The 25161-nt window shown below is 41.8% G+C and overlaps 1 protein-coding gene across 1 annotated transcript in view; it reads right to left on the minus strand.

Moving 5' to 3' along the window:
- LOC310945399 (CD81 antigen-like) overlaps positions 1 to 24061 on the minus strand; it is a 36666-nt gene extending 12605 nt beyond the window's left edge. Inside the window, exons 1-3 of the mRNA XM_083911480.1 lie at positions 23874 to 24061; positions 13601 to 13715; positions 1698 to 1795 (exon numbers count right to left, since the gene is read on the minus strand). Coding sequence (XP_083767606.1) covers positions 1698 to 1795; positions 13601 to 13715; positions 23874 to 23939 — 279 coding nt within the window. The 5' untranslated portion in view covers positions 23940 to 24061. The remainder of the gene's footprint in view (positions 1 to 1697; positions 1796 to 13600; positions 13716 to 23873) is intronic.
- Between the last annotated feature and the right edge of the window lie 1100 nt (positions 24062 to 25161).

Genomic DNA, 25161 nt, shown 5'->3' on the forward strand with positions numbered 1-25161 from the left:
CCTTATTCCGGGTATTCGACTGTAATGGAAATGCCACTTTTGGTGACTCATCCTGAACTCAGGGGTGTTTACAAAAATGAATCCAAACAAATGAGACTTTGGGCGACTAGCTAGTAACAGCGGTCTTGTAAAACCCATCTTCATGTTTCCAGATGGACTCGTAGTCACGGTTGTACTAACGTTAGCTAACAGAGCAATTTGGAGAAAGATGAATAGATGTGTGTTTGGATATCAGTGTAACATTATATTCATAGAACCTGGGGTTACTGTTCATAACCAACGTTTTCATTTTCATAACAACGTGGCTGATGCAGAGCTGGTTAAAAGCTTCCCTTTCGTCTCTTCCTTGTCCCCCTCCTGATCAAAGTCAAAGTCAAGGTCAGCTTTATTGTCAATTCTTCAAATGAACAAGACATACAAGGAATCCAAATTTCGTTTCTCACTATCCCATGCGTAGACCAGACAGGACAAAGACAAGACACAACTAGTAAAGTGGCAAGACACAATGGTAAGTGACACAACATAAATTATCTAACTGCTGTACTTGTATTCCGTGTGTGTGTGTGTGTGTGTGTTTGTGTGTGATTGATTTAAATCCCTCCTGTAACTTTTCACCACTCAAATATTCGGTTTCACTTGGAAATGCGTAACAGTACAGAGGCTAAAGACGCTCTAACTTCCTGAAGTATTTCAAAACAGTAACACACCCACGTATGCTGCAGTGTGTCCTGTTGATCAGTGTAGTATTGTGAAACCCATAGATATCAACGTAGCAGAAAGCGACCGCCTTTTTTTATGAACCGTTGCCAAACAACTGACTAAATACTAACTTACTAACTAACTAACAAGTGATGACTGACACTTCAGGAAGCATTTTCTGAGCCCACTAGATGGTGCTCTATGTTCATCAAAGGGTTGAAAGCACAGTGAATTACCATTCTTCAAGCCTTTTTCTTTAAACCATGCATGCCTTTTAGCTGCCTCAAAAGGCAAATTAAGTGATTCATGAAGCTTCATCACTAGTATAAATATAGGCTGGGCGAGATAGAGATAGAGTTTTTTTTTTTTTAAATATAATGATGTATGTTCAAACACGATACAAGATGAGACAATACCGTGTATATCGAGATTCATGTCGGCTTAAAATAACATTTCTTTGGTGGGGCTGCCAGTTTGCCTATTTCTCCTCTCCGTATCCGTCTCTCACACAACTTCGCCTTGCCACGCCTCTCTTCCTCTCTGAGTGAAACCAATACCAGCCCCTCCCCTACCAAAAATCTAAATCAGAGAACATAGTATTAATACTTGATTTATTCTGAAATGCTGGTATTTTTTAGTGTTCAGAATTTGATAGAATATCAGCTGTGTCTGTACTTCTGCTGTACTAGCATGTTTTTAAAAAAAAAAACCAAGGCACTTCAACAAAAACCTTTATTTCGTGAAAAAAAACACAGTGAGTAACATAATGGCGTTGAATGCTGGTTGGAGGGGCCCCAAAAGACTCTAGAATCACCTCTGTTTGTCACCACGACAACTAACAACAATCACCATTTTGTTTTGTTCTCCTCAAACTACCACAGCAAACAGCTTAATGCCCTCTGTATCCTGTTTAGTTTCTTTGGGGACCCACACATAGAAAAACAGCTCCATATTACTGCTAGAGGTGTAAAAGAGTGAACCTTTAAAATGTGACTCACCGTTCCCAATAGACACTGGGACTCTTGGATGGCGCCATAGCAACCGAGGAAACCGACCACCATCATCACCGCTCCGACAGCGATCAGGATGTGGACACCTGGACAGAGACGGACAGACAGTAAAGATTAACTGATTAGTATCCATGGCAACACACACATTTATTTAAAATGCTGTTATAAGAATGCAAACCACTAAAAGGCTTTAAATCCACTGCGGCTTGGAAGCTTCAGAAGAACCATCACCCCATTTTAAAAGCTGCATGCATGCAATGACATCTGATGGACAGCAGAGGGCACAGTCTTGTTTCCTTGCCAGTAGAATGAAGTGAGTCACATTCCAGTTATGTTCACAGGAAGTCGTTTCTTGCCCCCTGCTCCTAATTCAACACATTATTTCCCCCCCCAGGACGTAAAACAGGTGCTGCACTCGGTTGCTTTCCCCGCCTCAGACACACTTATCTCCAAAAGCATCCGGTCAGCCCTCCATGTGTTTCCTGTGTTAGGCTGTCAGATGCTTGCTGGTTAATATTTGACTTTATGGTGGGTGGAGGGGGTGAGACTGCCTTACATCTTGCTCATTTGCTCTAGTAGAACGGCTCCTCTTAGTAGAACGGCTGAGAAAAGGAAGTGAAGGGCGAATAAAGGTTCGGGTCAAAGGTCTGATGTGGGATGATCCGGGGAGGCTAAAAGCGAAGTGGAAAAAAAGGCACTGGAGAGCAGGAACGTGATTATAGTAGAGCTGATTTGAAATATCAATTCATCAAAGCACTAATACAGAATTTCATACAAATATGGATTCTATCCGAAATTGTTCAGTTGATAGCGTTGGGAAGTCTGTGAGAAAAGCATTACTTTAATCCACAGAAAATAATTTCTGTCAGGGTTTCCTTAAAAGACCAACCTGCTGCTTTTGCAAGCTTTAGTCCTATAAATATAACTGTTTGCTCAAGTGGTTAGAGCGGCCGCCCCATTTAAAGAGGCTGAAGGTCCTCGCGGCAGCAGCCGTGGGTTCAATTCCGACCTGCAGCCCCATTGCTACATGTCTCCCCCTCTCTCTCTCATCCCATTTCCTGTCTGTCCTATTTATAAATGAAAGGCTTGAAAAACTGCCAACAAAATAATTATCTTTAAAAAAAAAAAAAAGGTTTAGTTCTATAAATATAACTGTTTGCTCAAGAATGTCCTGCGTTGCAGATTGCTAAATGTGTTCGTCCATACAGTAGTTTAGTTTCCATTCACTGCAGTCAACGTGAGTGAGGTCATTTATTAGTGATGACATCTGGTTTTAACTGTGTGCTAATGCTGTTTGAGAAGTCAGCTGCTAATTGGTGGTGTGTTCATGTGCAGGTAAAAGGCTCAGAAAGGTCACATGTTGCGTAAGTTGATGATTGGTGTTGCTTTCACAGACGTGGACATGGAAACACATGGACACGGTGAAAAGGAATTTGAGAGCTCCTTGAATTCAAATGGCATTCATCAGGCAACTCTCATTCTTTACTATTGTAACGGTGGATCACAATCACGTTTACGCACCGACTCTGGAACTTTCATCCACTTCTAAAAATTTTGAAAAGGTTAGATTTTCTGCGTTTTCTTGTATCCGCGCAAAAGAGAGTTGTTTGACCACACATACCCACCGTCCCTGCAAACGTCATCATCCAAAATGTAATTAAAAGGTATTAATGTGCATTTACAAGTGAATACACTCACAATAGCGTAGCAGCGAGTTCTGTGTGAGTTGTTCTGGTCCCGGAAACACAACCGGCTACGAGAGCATCAGGTCGTCTCTGGCACTCACAACTCGCAGGTACATTGTCTTCACACTGAACCACTGACGTCCCAAAGTAAAATCAGCAGCTAAAACTCTCCTTGCTCTTATCTTCGGATCTCCTGTCGCAAATTTTCGCACCAAATTGAATAGTAAAACGTATCCGACTCACGCCTAGTTTCCGCACAGTTTTGTACTGTGTCTCTAGAGAGTATTCAGAGTAAGCACGCGCAAAGAAATGCCTCTTTTGATGGACAGAAACGCCACCGCAGAGATAGGACAATGTGTCCTGAAATATCCAAATGTAGCATATACTGAGACAAAAACAGGACATAATAGATGTATACAGTATAAATGTCATAATGAACTCTCACACTATTATATAACTTCAATTTAGGCGGTGCAGCCTATGCTAACTATTTAATAAAATAACACTCCTCCACTTCACACTGTGTTAAACTAGCTGAATTAGTTTCTTTTTCATTATACAGGATGTCAACCTACTCGAGGCCAATTCTTTAACAAAAATGTTTTACACTTTTTAATATCATTATACATTTTTTTTTAATTAATTAACACAGAGGACTTGTGGGCTCCTTACATCACACAGTCCCTGCTTCGACTGAAATCCGCATACATTGATGTCAGTGAGCACCGGGGCATTTTTGTGCTTGTATCAGGCTGGGAGTGCAGCTCTCCTTGTTCAGCTCCAGCATCATTACTCCTGCTTGTCAGCTCAGACATAATTCGATTCTGGACCACTAACTGGTCCCGTACCTCACATCCCCCATCCCCCCGCCTCTCTTTTACCCACAGAGCCGCTCACACACGCACTGAGGCTAATTTATAAATCGATATCTTGGAAACTGACCAAGTGCTCCCTCCATCTCTCATATTGTGACCCCCCTGTCTGACAAAGTCCCTCCCTTCTCCAATGCTGTCTGGCCCTCTCATGCTCTCCCTCTCTCTTGCCACCGCCCATCTATCCTTTCTATTCAATGCTTTTTGCGCATTCGAAATGGTGCTCCCAATAATTCCATTTACTTAAATGTCTCTTCCTGCCTGACTTGATTTAATCTCGTCATGGATCCTCCGTTCCATTATGCCCTCTATCTGCTTCCATTCACCAGAGCCACTGCATCTGCCTGCTACAGTCTGAAGGGGAGCTGATGGATCATGTGACTCTCAACATTGCAGCTTTGCCGTGAGATGTGTAAAGATTATCACAAATTTCAAGGCTACAAATACAGACCACATCAATAAATAATAAGTAGTAATACAAAATGGTTTCCAAACGTTACATTTCTAAAATCCAGTATGAGATTTGAAGTGTTATTGTTACTCAAGGTGTCAGTATGCTTCAACCATAGACTGTATAATAAAGATTGATGTAGCTTCTGGGTCTGAAAAAGTGAAGCCAATGCAGAAGTGCCCTTAAACCTGCATTCTTTCTAATGTCCAGCAGGGATGGCTCCAGTGGTCGTAAAAGAAGTCTGTTTGTATAGAAGTCAATGAGAAAAAGAGCATTCTGTCTCAGTCGCTAGTTTCAAGTCTTCTTCAATACAGCATGACGTTCATTTTGGAAATGACTGTTTCCTTTAGAGTAAATGGATGGTGAAGCAGGGTATGCTTTAAGCCGTGACTACGTTGAGAGTGTTAGCAACATGATAGCAACAGGGTAGAGGCTTAGTGATACATATATACAGCACTGTGTACATTAAAATAGCAGCTGGTGGCTGAGTGGTTAGAGCAGCCACCCAATGTAAAGAGGTTAAAGGTCCTCAAGGCAGCAGCTGCGGGTTCAACTCCGACCTGCGGCCCTTTGCTGCATGTCTCCCCATCTCTCTCACCCTATTTCCTGTCTTTCCTATATAGTAAACGGCTTGAGAAAACTGCCAAAAAAATTATTATCTTTTAAAAAAAGATAGCGGTGAACTCGTTTTTTGGGGGTTGTCTGTGGTATATTATGAGGACTTTGACCCTCTCATAAGGTGTTTTCACTTCATTTAAGTAAATTGTAACATTGTTGTTACCTTAAAGGTCGTAATCAGCGTTCGGTTTCACCTTGGTAACAAACCTAATGTTAGCTCACTAGCATTGGCTGGTAACTTAGGGGAAACTGGCGATTTTCAACAGGTTCCGTGTCACTGCAGCAATTTGTGCCAGCGCCTGGAGCTCCCAGCTCACCCAGCAGCAATAGACCACCGGATGAGTCGTATCATTCATCTGAAAAACAGGCCATTTCCCTCTTTAGCGCTTAGCTTAGCACGGCCTATTATAAACAACAGATATAAACAGCCTGAAGCTGCTTAGCGCTTCTCCCCAGTCTGCGCCAAAAAAGGTAGCATCTCTACGATACAGTCTATGGCTTGAACCAATGTGCTTGTTGAACAGTGGAACAGCATTACACTGGTCATATAACAAAAATGAAACGTATTATTTATTATATTGTAAAAAAAAATGTTTAATATATGAATAAAGAAAAATGTTTTTGTCTTTTATAATGAGCACAAACATTCAGTAACTACTTCCATCAGTGTTATTGAAATTCAGTCTATTGTGTTAGTTCATCCGCTTACTGCTGCAAATTACATATAGTCCAGGTGGAGTTTCCCCAACATAATGAAGCTTATATAATAACAGATATTTTATCCAGATGCATTTAGTTGCTTCAGTTGTCCGACTATTGTTTATTATACAATGAAAGCCTTCCTTTCTGCTGCGTCCGGTTCCCTGTTATATTTTGGCAGTTTATTATTAATACTGAGATCCAGCCATGTAAGGACATCAGAAACGGAAAAGACCGTAAAGACAGAGTTGCGTGAAGGACAGTGAAAGTCTTCCCAACCAGCAGACAGCGTGTTAACACTGCAGACTAAGCTGTATGCGCTACACAGACATCTGTTTTATTGAGTACAACAAGAAAAACATGTACAAGTTGTAATATGTAATTTGAGTTCTTTTGTGGAATCAAATATTTTAATCAATCAACATCATGCACTGGCTGAAGGATGTCTTAGCCTTGTTGTCCATGGCAACAGCTATTTCAGTCCTCCAAGACTCTGATAACCGATTAAATGGACATAATACAGTCCTGCTTAAAAACTGTTTTTCTAAAGAACTATATCAGAACCCTAGCTTTCTTGTATAAGAACTGTCAGTTACTGATGAATTCTCCCTTTTCAATTACATGTTGGTGTCATTATACTCATTGAGTGAAAAAATGTAATGATGTATTGCGATTCCTGGTTTTCTTACTGGCTCCATAAAGCAGCACTAATCAATATTGTTTTAGTTTATTATTATTAATGGATTAATGTGTAGTGTGAAAGAAGTTGCCAAGTTCTCTCCCTTTTTGTTTCTTTGCTGCCCATAGCCTCAGCAGGCAGCTGATTACAGGTTAAACTGGAATTACCGCCTTGTGTTGTATGCCACTGCCAACTAGTCAAGCTGTACCGTACTCCATGTATGTTCAGACTTTAAATATATATATATATATACACGGTATGTGTGTGTGTGTGTGTGTGTGTGTGTGTGTGTTTGTGTATTTTTGGCTAAACGTGGATGCTTTAGTGTCAACTATTCAGTATGTGACCAAATAGCGTTTTTGATCCGTACGACTCATTTTAGCTTCGCCGGGCGTCGTTTGCCGTGCAGTGTTCCAGGGAGAGCGAGGAGCGACCACAGCCTGACCAACTGCCCCCAACCGCGCAGTTGAGGCAAATCATGAGTTGAATCCCCACTGTCAGTGCCTTTTTTTCTCACTGCGTCTGCGCAAATTGGCAAACAGAGCATCTGAAAATGTCATGGTGACATGACAGAGGGACAGGAAGTTAAGTGAAGTTGCTAAAATCCGACAATGGTGTCTCCTGTCTGTTAGATCTTTACGAACAGTGTGTATCATGTCACATGGTGTCAGAGGTGATGATAAATGAATGTTACAGACCTCCACCTTTATTGACATTGTCAATATCCAGAGTGATCTGCAGTGGTGGGTGGCTGTTTTATTTTCTATTTCACATGTACAGTGTGAGCACATAAATGGGGAGCTTTGGCTTTACATCACAGACAATTTAGTTGTACAGTATGATGTGGACTTCAACATTTCTAAAATTGTACAGTGTATGCCAAGCTTTACGAAACATGATGTCACGGTGAAGTTGACCATGGGCATATAAAATAAACCTGACTCTCACCAGATGGATTTGGTTCTGCTCTGCTTCCCTCATCCATCTGGGATCGCTCGACTGGGAAGTTATTTTAGGAGGATGGGCCTTATCAAAAATCCTTGCATGTGATTGGATAAACCACTTGTCTGTCACCTTTATTGACGTGCTACTTCAACCACTTACATGGAAACCAACCCGTGACGCTGATGAGAGCGATGCAGGGAGAAGCCAAACAAAACAGCCGACATGGTTTCCACCAACAAAAGCCTTCAGAGCCGTTCTCTGGTTCTTTTAAAGAAGAAAGATTCTCTAGCCTGGAAACAGATGAAACAGCAGCATCCATGTTGACGTCTGCTTCCTCGATGTGAGCCACTATTGTTGTCTGAATCACAACAGTCGTCTCTCTGCTACGTCACATCTATAAAACCCCACCCGGCGGTCCTGATTGGCCTGACCATTTTTTGTGGATCCTGAAATGATCCCAGATGGATAAGTGGAGCGAGGCGGAATCATGGCGGAGTCATGGCGGAGTCATGGCGGAACAAAGTTCATCTGGCGACAGTTAGGTTTATATAAAATGTCATCACTTAATCTTTTTTTTCAGATTAAACATATGTGAGAAATGAAGTCATAACTAACGTAGGAATTCTTGAGTTTTGGGTTATTGTTATTATGAGGTCAAGTGGATGTTTGTGCGACATTTGACAAAATTCCCTCCAGGATTTCCTGCAATAACGTGTCACGAGAATGGGACGAAGTGTGTATCTGTGGTTTAATGTTTGGAAGCTGAAGTCTGGTTTGAGTGAAGATGTGGATCATGAGTAAAATTACCAGTTGAATATAGACATCTCAAGTTTCAATCCCTTCCTGGGAAAGTCTATTGAACTCCAAACTAATGCCGCTTACTTGTGAAGAGGGGATACTCCTCTGACTAATTCCATCTTTGTGAAGTGGTACTGTGAACCAGTGGGTATGTGTAAAACCCCCATGTGAGAAATACTTTGTTGGTTTCATGTCAACTCTTCTTGGAATCATCTTGGTCAGTGACCATGTGGTTTGCTGCTGAATAGGAAAGAGAGTCAAGTAGTTTAAGTAATAACTTCCTGAAGCTCCAGGGGCCCTGGTTATTTACTGTAAGATGACTCTATGATAAATCCAGCCAGAGATCTATTTTGATTTTGGTTTCTATTTTGTTCTGCTGGGAGTACCCATTCTTTGTCTTAAAAGGGGGGATTTGGTATTTTTCAACCTAGACCCTATTTCCTGATGTATTTCTGTGTAAGTGACTAAGGGCAACAACAAATACTTTTAGATTCGTTTGATTACAGTGGAGCCCGGTTCAAACCCAAATCAAATTAAATGACATTCAATGAGCTTCTATCATTAACTCAACCTAAGTATTTGTTGGTCTTAATTCAAATCAACTTAAAGTGTTTAGTTTCCACCAAAAAAAAATCACATTAGAACTTACAATCACAAGCTACAGTCCTGTGACCTATTTGGGTAAAGCAATTGAATTACTTTATTTGCTGGATGAATTGATAGGACGGCACACTAACTAACCATGGATAGTATATAAGCTGGAACGTTGTTATACACTAAGGTCAATTAAAATAAATGATATATCAAATAGTTTGAATAAAAAGTGACCCAGTAAACTGCAATGCATGTTTACAGCAGACAGTTTTACCTTTCGTCTTTGTTGATTTCTCTTCAAAATAAATTGGAATACGTTTGTTTAAAACCAGTCTGATCATCTGACTGATCATGTTTCTTTTCCCATTGGACTTCTTTTTAGCTGTTGCTGCATCTCAGCAATTACTTTGAGTAAAATATCCCCATAACTGACAGAATTTATGAAAAAAAACTCAAAATGTGATAAACTTTAGTTTTCCTTTAAGATACATTCTTGCACTGCATTGGAACCAACTCTCTGTCCTCCATTCAAGTTTGAAACAGGTTGCATGCTTGGTATGTGTTTTCAGACATGACAGAGTCATGGGCCTGTTCTCTGGTAAAAACAGAAGCATTTCAAATCGAGATCAAGACTGTCTTCCTCTTAGTTGCTAACTATGACCCAAAAGCTGTAAGAATGATGCAACCTGGAAGGAAGAGTGACCTTTTAACTCCTTTGCTACTGAGAAAACTGATGTAACTGGAAAACAATATGACTTAACAGGAACTTAGACATCAAGTTTGAGGAACATCCCACTCTTCAAACTTAATTTATGTCACTTTCAAATGATAATTCAGCCAGTTCGGTTCATTTCTGGTGTTTTTACATTGGGATAGTTACAGACTTCAGTAAAAAAAGGGGTCCATCTATTAACTGACAAACTCACTGTATGATTAATTTCATTGAAAGGCGAGAGGAGGCCCGCCATTGGGCAATTGTGTCTGTGAGCGGGTAGGGGTGAGAGCAAGGAGAGAAGCAGATGTAGGACTCCATATTCAAACGTTCCTGGCAGCAGGGGATGAAGACAAGAGGGGAGGGGAAAGGGCAGACATCGAGATAGAGGGAGGGGGGAAAGGACTAAAGGAAAAATAAGGAGAAGTGAGACAGCGCGACTCGTACACTAACCACAACCAGATGGGCGAGTGAGGGGGAGCGACAGTGGAAAGAAACCAGGCGGAGTGAAGGAGAGAAAAACTTTCACAGAGGAGGGAGGAAGAGGGTGGGGACGACGATGAAGGGAGGTCCAGTGAGGAATTTTTTCCTTTACCGACGAGGCTTTTTCTCCCTCCTCGAGAATGAGAGGGAGGCTTTATGTAATGGGAAGGATGCAATCATTGAGGCTGTTCAAGAGAAAGTCCCTCAGTGGTAACTCTATGACTGTTGAGCCCTTTTTTCACTCAACAACCACAACTATGCTGCCTCAGAGGACGGAGAAAACAATGATCCAAACACCCCCCTGTTTCTTTCTGTAGGACACTCTCACATGTAATGATACAAATTTAGCATTTTACTATCTTCTGCCCTCCCATCTCCGTCCTCCCTCTTCTTCCTCACGAGGCAGATGACTCAGGTTGTTCGTGCAGACAGGAGGGGCTGGCTGTGGCCATGTGGATGCTGCTTTGCAGATTTGGAGAGGTGACAGCGGCTGAGTTAGTGTGGGAGAGCAAGCTTTTAACAGAGTCATATGATGAGCGGCGTGTCCTCTGTTAGTCCTGGTCACAAGTCACTGGTGATCTGGGCGAGGCAGCAAGGCCGCCCCAAGTCATCACAGCACATTTCACACCAGTTTAATACTCTCACGTCCAGGTGACTGACGGTCAGCTTTGTACGTCCTGTACTGCACTGCACTTTCAGTGTTTCCCCTACCATTATATTAGCCCCAACGGCACCCCTCGCCCCCCTTGGAAGTCAAGTAAATTTTATGTTCTGAATAGCGTCAGATCCCAATAGGAGTCATTTAAGGGTCCTTTTTCTATAGAATCTAAAGATAAACATCTCTTTACTTTGTCCTTTTTAGTAAACAAACTAAACAGCATTATGTTATTTATCTTATTTACACCACAGCATGTAAATCTGTCTCTACATGGTTGTGATTCTTAGAAAACTCCGACAGCGTTGGAGATTCACTTGTTCAAAGATTGTTTGTTAAATTGTTTGGGAAGAGGATCCACTGCTAACGGGAAAAACGAAACTGAAACTTATCAGAGATCCTTTATTATTTAGTTTGAGGAGATGATTCACTCCTACTAAAAACAACTAAAACAGAATCAAACAAACTGAAATTCTTTCTTTAGTTTGTTGTGCTTGAAACCATAAAGGGATTTTTGATTTAACTGTGTTCGGTTTCTGTTGGAGAACATTATTTGAACCTTTTGGACAATAATTATTTAAAGACATTTTCTGGTGCTGAGTGTAGCTCATTGTGTAACACACTGATTTAAACAGAGTTTGCATTGTGGCTCTGATTATTGCTGTATAATTGTGATCCTTCTGTCTGGTGATTTTTCACAATTTTTAACACTAATTAATTTATCCATGTGGGGATTGACTTTTCCAACCATTAAATTGTCTGATTAAACACCAACTGGAACGCTAACAAAAGAACATTCAGGCAATCTGCTACAGTGCGCTGGAAACACATGAAAACTATGATTCCTTTCATTTTTTTGTCATTCAGTTCAGACAAATCAATATTTATTAAAATGATTTAAGTGATGATTCTGAATTTTGTGGATCAGACAAACTGATCAAAACATGAATGGCAAACAAACTCACAAGAGACTTTTTTCAGTGCCTGGTCCATCATGGCTGCCCACTTTCCACCTCACATGACTCAGAGCAAAACATTTTAAAAAGGCCCAGAAAATGGAAAATCCTGAATATGAGCTTAACTTGTGTTAGTTATGTATGCTGTCTTCTTCTTCTTCTTCAAACTCAATTTTATTATCTTGAGTTCCTGGTTCAGATGCTGGATATTAATTATTATTATTATTATTAATTAGTCATTAATAAAATACATACATTCATTCTCAACAGAGTTAAGATCGAACCCAGAGCATTAGGCCTGACCTTAAATGAATCCACAGCTTCCTGACCCGAGCCCAGACCACTGCAGCAGTTTTGGGCTGTTGCCTGGTTAAATACGAGAATTGTGATAACAGACATTCTTGATATCTGCCATGCCCCTTCTCAAATCTTCATCACAACAAACAGAAACTGTCATAAGTGCAACCAACAAGACTGAAACAGTACTGAAACTCAATATTTTTAGGGCTTCTAACACCTGGGAGCCGGTCATTGTTCCGCTTATTTAAGAAAAAAATACAGCAAAGCACAGGTTATGAATAAGTTTTAGCTGGATACAACATGCAATTCATGTGTTCTATTGTGTTGTTTCTAATTTCCAAATAGAAAAAAGATACATCGCTGGTCACACTATCATGTAGTTAATGATGCATATTGTATGTAATTTAATGCCTAAACGATGTATCATGGAAGTTATCTACAAAAAGGTCACCTTCTATCTTAAACTTATTAATAATGAATATTACATTCTTCTTAATCAAACGTGCCTCATGGAGCCGCCCTAAAGAAGATCCACTTATCCTTGTCATTAATAATTAATGTGGACCTATCATATAAATCAGCGCACTATTAGTCATTGCAGCAAATCAAAGAAAAGTATGCAACAATGTATAGTATGTGATATCAATGAAAGGAACTGGACGCTGGTCCCATGAGATGGTTGTAGTGTTACTGTGTTCCTTTAAAAAGGCGTTCAACTCTATACTCCAGTTTAGTAAAAGCTGACCCTGCTTGATCTCTCTATCTCCATTGTTACGCTAGTCAAATATCCTGCCAGGATATATGAAATATAAACTTGTATTTTGAACTTTAGGCCAATGTCACATCCTGTGGTCCAAACTACCTAATATGGGTGTGGACTGTATTTTGTGCTATTTTGAGCAAAGTCCTAAATGTTTTACCTCATCAGTAAAATAAAACAACAGACTTAGAAAATGTTGGATGTAGGATATGACTTTTCATTTTCAGATGGCTTCCTGCTTCTATGCAGCTTTTTGTTTTTCTTTTGACAGATTGGATGATTCAGACTTTAGGGCTTTCCTTCTAAACGCAAAGCAGTCTTTCCACAATCTGAGAAAAAAAACCAAGTCTGATGGGAATAATTTAAAGACTAAATAACACAGGTCAGCATTTTCATTTGGAGAACTCCACCGAGTAACATTTAAATGGGCCTGGTTAGTGGACAAAAGGCGGTGCTGTCTTGTGGAAATGATGTAAATGAGCAGAATTGCCAGAAGACACCAGCATTTTCCGAGTGTGTAACAGCAGTGATCTGGGTTGAGAGCAGCAACAGATGCTTTTTGCCACAAGAATTTCCGTAACCCAACTGTGTCCATAGGTTTGAGTAAGGGATTTTCCAAGAGAAAAAGACATTGTGAAAACGGAGACAGAGAAAGATAGTAGATGGTACAGATGAGATACGTACTGATGTAAAAGGTGCTGGGGGCATGGGCTCCATCAAATTCGAGCTCCAGCAGGTTGCTGGTCTTGGGGTCGTGTCTTAACCAGAGGGCCACGCCCAAGATTACACCTCCTGCAAGCTGTAACATACAACACAGTCCTTCAGTTCAGTACATTGCACTAACAGGTTACATTTTTCAAATCACAGCATACTGAGTGACATCAAACAAAGGTCCTGCAAAGACGGCCTTAAGGCACGTTTATGCTCCCATTTCGTGCGTAAATAGAGACGCATCAACGTTCTAAACGTCACCGCTTTCATGCTTCCTGCGTCCATCACGTTGGAATGGACGTTGAGCAAAACATCCTCTAGAGGGCGTCGTTCAGATTCAAAAGCTACACCGATAAAGTTTAAAAAAAATGGATGGTGATGGTGAGGGAGGAGATAACGGTCCTGCGTCTGTTGAGAAGGAGGCAAAATGGCGGCCAGCAGTGGTCTGTGAGACACTAAATACATCCCAGTGTGGATGGGGACATTGGTTTGACAGATGAGATCAATTGACATCGAACTTAGCTTTCAGTATTTCAGGATGTCTGTTGGGGCTTTTAATGACTTTCTCGCTCCTGCTATTCAGGGCACTCTTTGTGTACAGTGCCCGGCACTGCCCCAACGATTTCCGGTGGTACTGCAACGTTTTGTCCATAACGGTACGCATCCATAAGCTTACAGGGTACGGACAGAAATTCAGACGGAATGTACGCAGAGTACGGACAGAAGGCTCCGTCCGTATCTGTATGCGTCTCTAACGTAGGGCATAAATGAGCCTTTAGCCTAACGGCAAACATTTTAATTAAAGTTGAATTTGGGGAAATACGTTCATTCCAAGCGGCAACCAATTTCACAGCAGAAATCAACATGGTTACAGCCTGGGACAATAAACGGTTTTGGTCCCTATAGATAATTTCAGGAAGTACTAATACTTATCCGGGGTCGGGTTGCGACCCCGGATAAGCGGATGAAGATGAGATGAGATGAGATGAGTACTAGTTAGGAGTAACAGACACTTCAGTTTTACATTTTACAAATTTCTGTGAGAAAGATGAAAGTCATCAGATAAATTTACTCCAGTTCTGCTCTGAAGTAGAGTTTATTGTACCCAAACAGAAAGTGGGTTTGTGATTTTCAATATAAAACTTGGTGAAATGATTTTCAGCACATTTTAACAATACGGTGGTATACTGATAACTGTGATCATTTTAACCAGAACTAACCATTATCTTGATATAACATTTTCATACTGTTTCATCTCTAGCCGGTGTGTGGATTTTGTAACCTTTGGACAGAGCCTGGAAAGCCGTTTCCCCAGCTCCCACACTTTGTGCTAAGCTAAGTTAGCTGGCTGCTGGCGGTAGCTTCATATTTAGCATACAAGCATGAGAGTGATATCAATCTTTTCATCTAACTCTCTACAGGAAAGCAACTAAAGGTATTTCCCACACGTCTCACCTAAAAAACTACCGCTGTAAGTTATTAAAGTGTTATATAGCAGTGATATTTGGAGTGTATATTTAAGGCAACCGGGCAAACACTACAGCAGCTATCATCTGTGAGACCTTTTGTTCAATTTGTTTTCTTACTTCCTGTTCTGACCAATTTCCTTGGGGAAACCCTGCACATACTGTAATGTGTAACTTTGTTGTTCACATGGATTGTTCTCAGGGTGGTTTACATTGGCATAAGCCCTCCTGAGCCTTTCTGTTTGGCCCAGGACAAAGAAGTCCTAAATATAACCAGAGTTAGCGTATACCTCACCTCGGCGGCACCACCACACACAGCAGCAGTAAAATAAACCACTGACGGACACACCCAGACATGTTTTACTTCAGAACGATCAAAATGGAGAACATGACCAAAAAGAATATTTCAATTAAACTAGCTAATTCAAGTTTGTGTGAATAGATTTGAACCAAAACAGGTTCAGCCCCCCCTCCTCCTCCTCCCCTTTAGTGAGGTCCATTCCAGAGCTAAGGCAGCTACTGCCTAGCAACCAGATCAACACCATAACTGACAAGAGTGCAGAAATTTCTCTCACACACACACACACACACACACACACACACACACACACACACACACACACACACACACACACACACACACACACACACACACACACACACACACACACACACACACACACACACACACACACACACACACACACACACACACACACACACACACACACACACACACACACACACACACACACACACACACACACACACACACACACTTACCACTTATTCGTCACTGAAACGCATTAAGGTTTAGCCAGATTTAAATAGATTTCTGAAAGGCTTTCATTGACAGCATTTATATGAATGATAAGTAGACGGAGAACCCAAACCGAACTTCAGGATTTTTATGCTTTGCCTCGGCTGTGACTGCAGAGCTGCAACTACGGTAACTGAGGTCAGGAGCAGTCCTGTTCCCAGGATAGCTACAGCCTACAGGACTAAAGGGGTGTGACTCACAAACACATGCGCCAGAGAAACTAACAAACTTGTTAATCACAAATCCATAAGATGACCTTTGAGTTATAAATATGGTATCTGGGATGTTTCACACGAAGGGTATGGTAGCTTCAGAAAAGGATCAACCGCGGATCTTGAACAGTTTAAGACCAATTTCAGAGAATCTCTGACACTTGAATGAAATTCAGCAGGAGCGGCCAGAAGACTCAAGACTCCTATTTCAACAGAGTAGCCAAATAGGTCTACTGTTGGCCACTTATGTATGTTTGAGTGGTGAGGTAGAACTGAAACAGTGAATTGGGCATAAACACACTGGTTACAGTTCCTCAAATGTGAATATTTGAGGTTTTTCTAACCCCTCTATGATAGTAGACTTAATACTATTGAGGTTTCAAGTGTTGATCAGACAAATCAACTATTTAAACATGTCACCTGGGCCACAAGAAATAAAGGGAAATGCATTTTACATATTTTTTAACACTATAGAGACTAAGAGATTTATGAATTTATCAAGAATCTCTGATCATCTGTAGAGCCTTGTATTCGCAAGAATCTGGCAATACCATATGTACCATGGTACGCGAGGTAATGATTTCAATATATTGCGGTATTGCAAAACTGTAAGCAAGACAGAAAAGTATTGCAATTTTTTAAAATCTAATTTTAGGAAAATTATCATAGTATAAAGAACACCCCATCGTATGTATGCTGCAGTCTGCTATCAAGCGGTTTAAACCACGAGAAATGAATCACTGTCTGCCACAAATCTTTCCATGTGAGCTCTTAATTTAAAATCAATAGTGTTTTAGAGACTCCAGTATCACAAAACATAATAACGCAATACTCAAATGTTTCAATATCTGCTTACACACCTAATAACCTGAAGCTGAATAGATGATTGGTGTGTGTGGTCACATTGGTTGTTTGTTTAGGAAGACGTTTCACCTCTCATCCAAGAGGATTCATCAGGTCATGTACGCATCTGACCAGGCTTTGACTGGTCCAAATGTCTGGTCCAGTTGCTTTTGACTTAAATTTCTTTGGACACAGGTTAAACTTGCATTCAATGCTTTAGAAACAGAACCTTGGTTGTTCCAAACTATAGCAAGTCAAAATGTAATTTGTGGAAAAAGAGAATCTAAAAACTGAGAGGACATGCTTCAAGTATGACATACACTAGAACTTACATTAGAGCTAACACAGAACAACACAACAGGAAGGCAACCTGCCTCATGACTTGAATATATCTGACCTCATATGCCAAAGACATTATCGAACCGTATGTTGCTCATTCGGCTGCATTTGTTATCGCACATTCCAAGAAAACTGTCTAAACACATCTTCATGTTTCCTACAGCCTGCTGGCACCACAGAGAGCGCGCCTACTGGGGCCTGACAATGCAGGCGTACCAGGCTCCTTCTGAGCAAAACCCTAGACTAATATTAGGCCAGTTTAAATGTGTTGTAAAGCAGGAAAAAAAGCCACAGCAGCTGTGACTGAAACATAACACTTAATGACTCAACACAGACGGGAAAGTCTGAAATTGCTGCAAATATCCTCTGGTGGGAGATCAGCACAAGTTTCCAGCGTTTCCTCGGGTGTCTATTTCTGCCTGTTGCCCAGAGTACAGGGGGTTGTAGAATGCCGGGCATGCTGGGGGACGGGGAGTGGGGGTTGGGGTGTTGTCTGCTGTTCCCATAAGCCTCCGATACCAGAGGCTCCCCCGCCCTCGTAGCCTCTTAACCCTCTCAATGTCCAGTTTGATTTATGGAAACAGGAGGTCTCCTCCTTACAGAGCCAGCCTCAATGACCGCACACCGCAGTCAAAGTGTTTCTTCAGATCGACTGAGCCTGTCTGCCCTGACACATCCTTTCAGAGCTCTTTAGAACAGCCAATAAAACTAAAAGGGTTAAAGTGGAATATATGTGTAAAAAAAGGGCCAGGGGATGCATTAACAATAACATTCAAATCACTTTCAGGAGTTTTACCAGCACTTCTTATCAGTGACTATTTGGCACATCGAGTCGCACACCCTACATGACATCAGCATTTTTTTAAAGTTTTTGTTTTTTGAGTCAATAATTGTACTGTTTTTCCTAGGGATGTCCCGATCAAGCTTTTCCCTGATTACCTGATACTGATAAAGAGTGTGACCCAAAATACCACACAAACGGCCACAGCAAATTTCAGTCAGGAAAATACCAACGGTCACAGCATACCACCCCGAAATCAGGCGCTCCTAATCATCCTTCATTGCTCACAATGGCAGGAGGTGGGGCGCTACCAGTGACGGGCTGCAGACTGTCGAGGGGTGGTCGAGACTTAGCACGAGAAAGCCCAGTCTTCCCCAAATCACCCTCTTCCCCCGCAGCCCAGGCCCGTTTGTACTCACACTACCTGAAATGATCCAGGCCGAGGTGCAAATGCATATTGCTTATACGTTATCACCCCTCAGGGCTTTAGTTTTCTCTGACTGTGTTTGAACGTTTCATCTGTCCAAATCTGCAGTAAACACTCCACCTCTGCATCAAACATCCGCAAACCGTGCGGCTCATCTTTTTAAATGTCCGTTGTGGGGAACAGACGCATATAAACAGACATCAGCACCGTTGTCGGCCTTGTGCTTGTACACGTGCGCATGCTCATGCTAGCACATGTTCAATCATGCTTTAAAAAAGTCCACCTCTCCCAAACGGGCCGGGACCGACAAGCGCGTCGTGCCTGGACGCAGTACAGTTGCACTACACTGGTCAAAGGAACTAGACTTTAGCCGTGAAGCGTGCTTTGGCATGGTACGGATTGTAAATGTGAGTAGACCCTAATACCAAATATCTTAGAAAGGGGAATGTGCTTTAATTGTGACTGTGTCTGTACGCATCTTGTGTAGACAGAGACGAGACACTGAAGCTTTTGCTGTGACTGTATTTCCATGTCTATCTTCGTTAGACAGTGTTGGCACTGTGGCTTAATCATTAACTCTCTGGTGCCTGGACAGTTACACAGAGGCAAAGTGCAACGGTGGGAAATAATTGCTCATTCTACACCAGCAATATAGTTGACATTCATTGGTGATTTGACTTTTAATTTTAAGATCGCGCTTTGATTCAACTTTCAACATAAAAAAATTGCCGGCTACGCCATTGATTCACTACTGTGTCCTTATTCACAAAGATCAACAGATTGTTTAATTAACTTAACTTATGTTATTCACTCACTCACTCAGGGCAGCAGCTCTAGCAAGGGACCCCAAACTTCCCTTTCCCGGGCCACATTAACCAGCTCTAACTGGGGGATCCCGAGGAGTTCCCAGGCCAGTGTGGAGATATAATCCAATATAATTTTGGCAGTTTTTCAAGCCTTTTATTATATAGGACAGACAGGAAATGGGGAGAGAGAGAGAGGGGGAGACATGCAGCAAAGGGCAGGTCGGAGTCGAAACCTGCAGCCGCTGCCTCGAGGACCTTCAGCCTCTTGACATGGGGCGACTGCTCTAACCACTGTGCCACCTAATATTTTATTCCATTACCTTTGACGGTATTTTAGTTTTACGCCGTGGTATCGTTTCCATATCGGTATTGGAGATATTTTAGGCAGGTATCGTACCAAAGTCATAATTTTTCGTGTAGGAAAAACAATGTTTTAAAGCTCAGCTCCAGGTTGTTCAGAAAAACAGTTCAGTCCCGACTCAGAACAACAGCTGGCTGATACTGACTCTGAATGAATCAATTACATTTACTAATTAACCTACATTACAGGGCAAGCTACTCCCTCCAAAACACATGTAAGCCTATACCTCATGTTCACTCCTATTTGGAGCCAATAAACACTAACCTGAATGTGGGATCGCTCCATAGGAAAGTGATTTGTCTTTTAAAGAAGAAAGATTCTCTAGATTGAACAACACAGATTAAACAGCAGCATCCATGTTGACGTCTGCTTCCTCGACATCATTGTTGTCTGAATCACAACAGTCGTTTCTCTGCTACGTCACATCTATAAAATGATTGGCTCGGCCACCTGAAATCACCTACCTATATATATATATATATACACAAATAAATTCCCTTTTCATTTTGTAATACTGTGATATAAAACTATAACAGCAAAAAACCAAGTGATAAAAAAACTGTAGCTCAAAAGGCCCAGCCCTAACTGGACAACAGCAGGACAGAGCAACACAAATTTCTCAAGTATGCACCAGAATACAGAGGGATCGAATTGCATTTTGACTTGGAACAAAGGTTGACTGCAATACTTTAAAACTCTCACCACAGGCTTGCCTTTTTGCTGATTAAGCAACTTCTAAACAGTGTGACTTATCTGTAACATGTCAACCTGCGGTGCTTACTGCACTTACACGACCAACATCCTGCAATGTGTCTAGATTCTCTCTGCAAAGAGGCTGTAACAGGAAGCGCGATCTGTTCCATAGTGAAAGATGAGTGGGCAACACCCCTGCTTTAATATGACAGTTAATATGGAAGAGTGCACATGAAGAAGATAAATGATCAACACTGCCATCACCTTCTTTTTTCCCCTCTATTTCTGCTTCTGAATACCCATTACGCATTATTTTCCCTATTCACTGTCATCATCTTAGGTGTAAGGACTTTGGTCCACCGGGGTGAATTGTAATATCTTAAGTGGGTCTATAACTTATAGAGTTCTTAAGGTTTAATTATTGCTAACCTTGCTAGTGGTCACCAGAAATACGAGTTGGTTAATTGTATTATTTCATGAATGTACACAACTGTAACACTATAAAAATGATCATTATCAACAAACCGTAGTGGTCAGCAATACACCATTGCAATGTCTAGTCTGCCGAATCCAAAGTAGAAGAAGCTGTTGCTGTGGAGAAGCACTGATCTGAACTCAGCGGCTGCTTCAGACTCACTTCATCCTGGTCCCGTTCTCCAAGTCCCTACCTGCCACCACCTCTGCTGGATTCAGCAGTCAGTCTGGTTCTGTCTTGATCAACTGGATTGGCCAGCAGCACACCAAAACTAGCTTACTTGCTAGCAAGCCGTCTAGCATGCTATAAATCAACAAAGTAGGCTAACGCTAGCTTAATGAATCCAACCTAGACGCCAAGATACTAATGGTAAACGCAATTCTAAACCATGATTCTCCTGAGACCACAGTCCCCATTGAAGTCAAATATTCCACCACACCATGTTCATGAAGTGTATTCCACTGCAGCACTGACAAAGGGAACACTTCAATTTCAGCTGCATTTTTAAAATACAAGTTGCTTACTGAAAAATACAAATGGCTCCTAAAATATCCGCAATCATATTTCGGACAATGTTTGACCTTACAGATTAAATTGTGCTCAATTGTCTGGGTGTTTTGTTACATTTAGACAAGTTGACGAGTTTAGGTTGAAACTTCCATTCATTAATCAGGGAAATACTGTAAGAGTGCACAGACACTGTCCATTCGTACCATGCCCAAACACACTTCACGGCTAATGTCTAGTTCATTTGACCAGTGTGCAACTGTACCGCGCCCAGGCATGGCACGCTTGCTGGTCGCGGCCCGTTAGGGAGAAGTGGGCTTTGGTAAAGCACAGATGCACAGGTATGAGCTAGAGCGCGAGCATTGACGGCGGTCCTGATGTCTGTTTAAATGCGTCTGTTCCCGGCGACAGACATTTAAATAGATGCCGCTTAACGGTTTGCTGTGGTTTCATGCGGAGGTGAAGTGTTTGCTGCAGACTTGGACAGATGAAACGTTCAAAAACAGTCAGACAAAACTAAATCTCTGAGGGGGGGTGACATATAAGCAAGAGGCATTCGAGCTGTGAGTAGAAACGTGCCTGGGCCGTTGGGGAAGAGGGAGGGGGAACAATCACCCTAAAGCCCGGGGCACGGTACAAATGATAGTGTGTGTGTGTCCTAAGTCATCAGGAACATCCCTAGTTTAGACCGGCAGTAGTCCTGCAAGAAGAATCCCTCTCACCCTTCTTATCTGACTGTAGCCAGTAGGTCTGGATGCCAACTATAGACTGTATCACCCACAGGCTTTCCGCCGTCACCATCTTGGCAGTGCATGACTCCGCCTGCTACCGGCTATTCCAAAAATGGGCAAAGAGGTGGAGCTGAGGCGGGCCAAATGAAGCCTGGTTGCTGAGGACAGCACCCACCTGTCACTCAAAACAGCCATGGCCTGGCTTAATTATCACCTCTAGCCTTAATATAATTAAAACTGGTGAGTTCTATATAAAAGATCTTCCCCTGTACGGTTGTCATGAATGATCAAATTAGCTATAGGGACCAAATTTTTTTTTGACCAGGCTGTAAACGTATTTATTTATGCTGTAAAGTTTGGAATTATAACATGGGGGTCTATGGGGATTACTAACTGACCAGTCAAGGAACTGCAGTTTTGGGTACTTGTGTGTTGGCTGGCCCTTGAGGTTGCTGCTCCAGCAAAACAACTTTGCAACTTTTGCACAAAAAAATGACAGTAAACAGTTAACTCCTGCATCAGAGTATCATGGAGTGTTGTGCAGTATTTTGGCCTTTAAATGCATTAATCTGTTACTCCAACTGGAATTCCTTGATCATATTTCATTGTCTCAACAGCAACACTCATGCATCCCTCTGCACTGCTTTAACACTGGGCTGTTTTCAGTGTGACACCCTGCTTAAGATGGCTCCACACCCATTTTACCTTTACAAAGTACAAGAAAAGACAGTGCCACATTCTGATTTAGGCTATGACTACTGGATTTTAAAGAAAGACGTAAAAGTACCAGAGTAAATGGGGATCAAGGAGGAGCTGTAAGAGGACAAACTCTGCAGCAGCAGCAGCAGCTCTTCAAGGAGAGTAAAAACCTAACACCCACAAATGTTTCCATGATCCATCACCCAACAGGGCCTTGACTCACCAAATGGAAACCACCACGAGTCCCCCCCTCCACCACACACACACACACACACACATACACGCGCACGCACACACACACACACACACACACACACACACACACACACACACACACACACACACACACACACACACACACACACACACACACACACACACACACACACACACACACACACACACACACACACACACACACACACACACAGGGAGGAGGATGTAATCCAAACAAAGCCATTCTCCAAACCCAAGCAAGGCAGTCTCCACTACCGCCCAACATCTATGGGCAGCAGACCTACAGGACTGTTGGAGCTAATTTACAGTCAGCATATATGATATCAGAGTCTGTCAGGGAACTAAAATTGGATTCAAAACGATTTACCCGTCTTTTATGTCATAACAAACTAAAACTATCGCGTGAACTTGTCATTTTTGGGGCTGAAGGCGCTACCCCCCCTATTTGATTTGAATGCTGCCGCCTCAGCCTCTGAGGTGACTCTTCTCCGGCATGCTGTGTTCCGCTGTGTATAAACTGTGATATGACCACTTCGTTAGTGTGTGTTATAGTTACGCAGAAGAACCACACACGCCTTTTCTAGCTACTTCTATGGTTCCCATCGTTTCGCCATTATCTCCCCTAGCGGCGACAGAGCCGTCGCGCTCGCGCCGTTACTCAGGATATATAACGGTAAATGTTCGAAGTCTGTGCGACGCGGGAACCGTGGGTGGTGTTGATGTACACAGCACCGTTCATTCATAACGGGCCGGAGGACACAAACAACCCGAATCGCTAACCAGAGAGAGGAGGCGGCGCCGCGCACCAGAGTGAACACACAATGTGCGATAAAAAACGGGCTTTCTTACCCAGAAGATGAAGTTGAAGAAGAAGAGCATGTATTTGATGCATTTGGTGCAGCCTTCGACTCCCATGGTGGTCCGTTTAGTCACTTGTATTGGGCGTAGAGTTCACAGGACGGTAGCGTCGGGCCAGGTGTCGGCGTGTAACGGGCTGAAGCTCGACTGGGAATCCTGACTTGAGCTCGGAGACGGAGGCAACACCCAACTCCTCCCTCCCTCACGGTGTGAGCGCCCCGTAATCCAGTCTCAACAACACAACGGGTTTCCGGTCAACGCCTTCAAAATAAAACACCGATTTACTGTGTCGTGTCTACGTAGATGGTGACCCGACGTTTTTCAAAGTCTCGCGAGACGGCTAATGTTAGGCATTCACCTCAAATGGTTAAGGTTAGATGGTCATGTTTCCATAGTCCATAGACTGTATGGTCCAGTCATGGGGGATTTACTGACACGTGTCTACGTTATGGCAGGGTCAGCTTTGTTTCAGAATTACGACGGCTTATTAGAGCCAAGTATGAAAGTATGAGAAAGAAACGAAATTACAGAGGAGGGGGGTAATATTTTGAGAAAAAAGTTGCAGATTTATGAGATAAAAAAGTAGCAAATCTACAAGAACAAACTCACAGATTTATGAGATAAAAAAGCAGCAAATCTAAGAGAAAAAAACAGATTTAAGAGATGAAAAGTAACAAATCTACAAGAACAAACTTTCGGATTTAAGAGATAAAAAAGCAGCAAATCTAAGAGAAAAAAACACAGATTTAAGAGATGAAAAGTAACAAATCTACAAGAACAAACTCACAGGTTTAAGAGATAAAAAAGCAGCAAATCTAAGAGAAAAAACACAGATTCAAGAGATGAAAAAGCAGCAAATCTAAGAGAAAAAAACACAGATTTAAGAAATGAAAAAGTAGCAAATCTAAGAAAAAAAACAGATTTAAGAGATGAAAAAGTAGCAAATCTAAGAAAAAAAACAGATTTAAGAGATGGACAAGCAGCAAATATATGAGAAAAAAAGCTGCAGATTTAAGAGATAAAAACGCAGCAAACCTACGAGACAAAACTCACAGATTTATGAGATTAAAAGCCGGAAAAATTGTGTTTTGTTATACACTCCATGTTGAACTACATCGCTTCAGGATCAACACAGACGCTGCTGCAGGCTACTACAGTATGTCAAACTGAAAAATAAAAAAATATTGAAGTTAAGATGAAGCTGTCTGTATCTGTTCTTTGGTCAAGTACTATAAGGGCGTAACCTGACTCTGCCAGATAGGAACTCTGGTTTGGAGAT

The sequence above is a fragment of the Echiichthys vipera genome, assembly GCF_963691815.1.
Source record: "Echiichthys vipera genome assembly, chromosome: 1".
Taxonomy (NCBI): Eukaryota; Metazoa; Chordata; class Actinopteri; order Perciformes; family Trachinidae; genus Echiichthys; species Echiichthys vipera.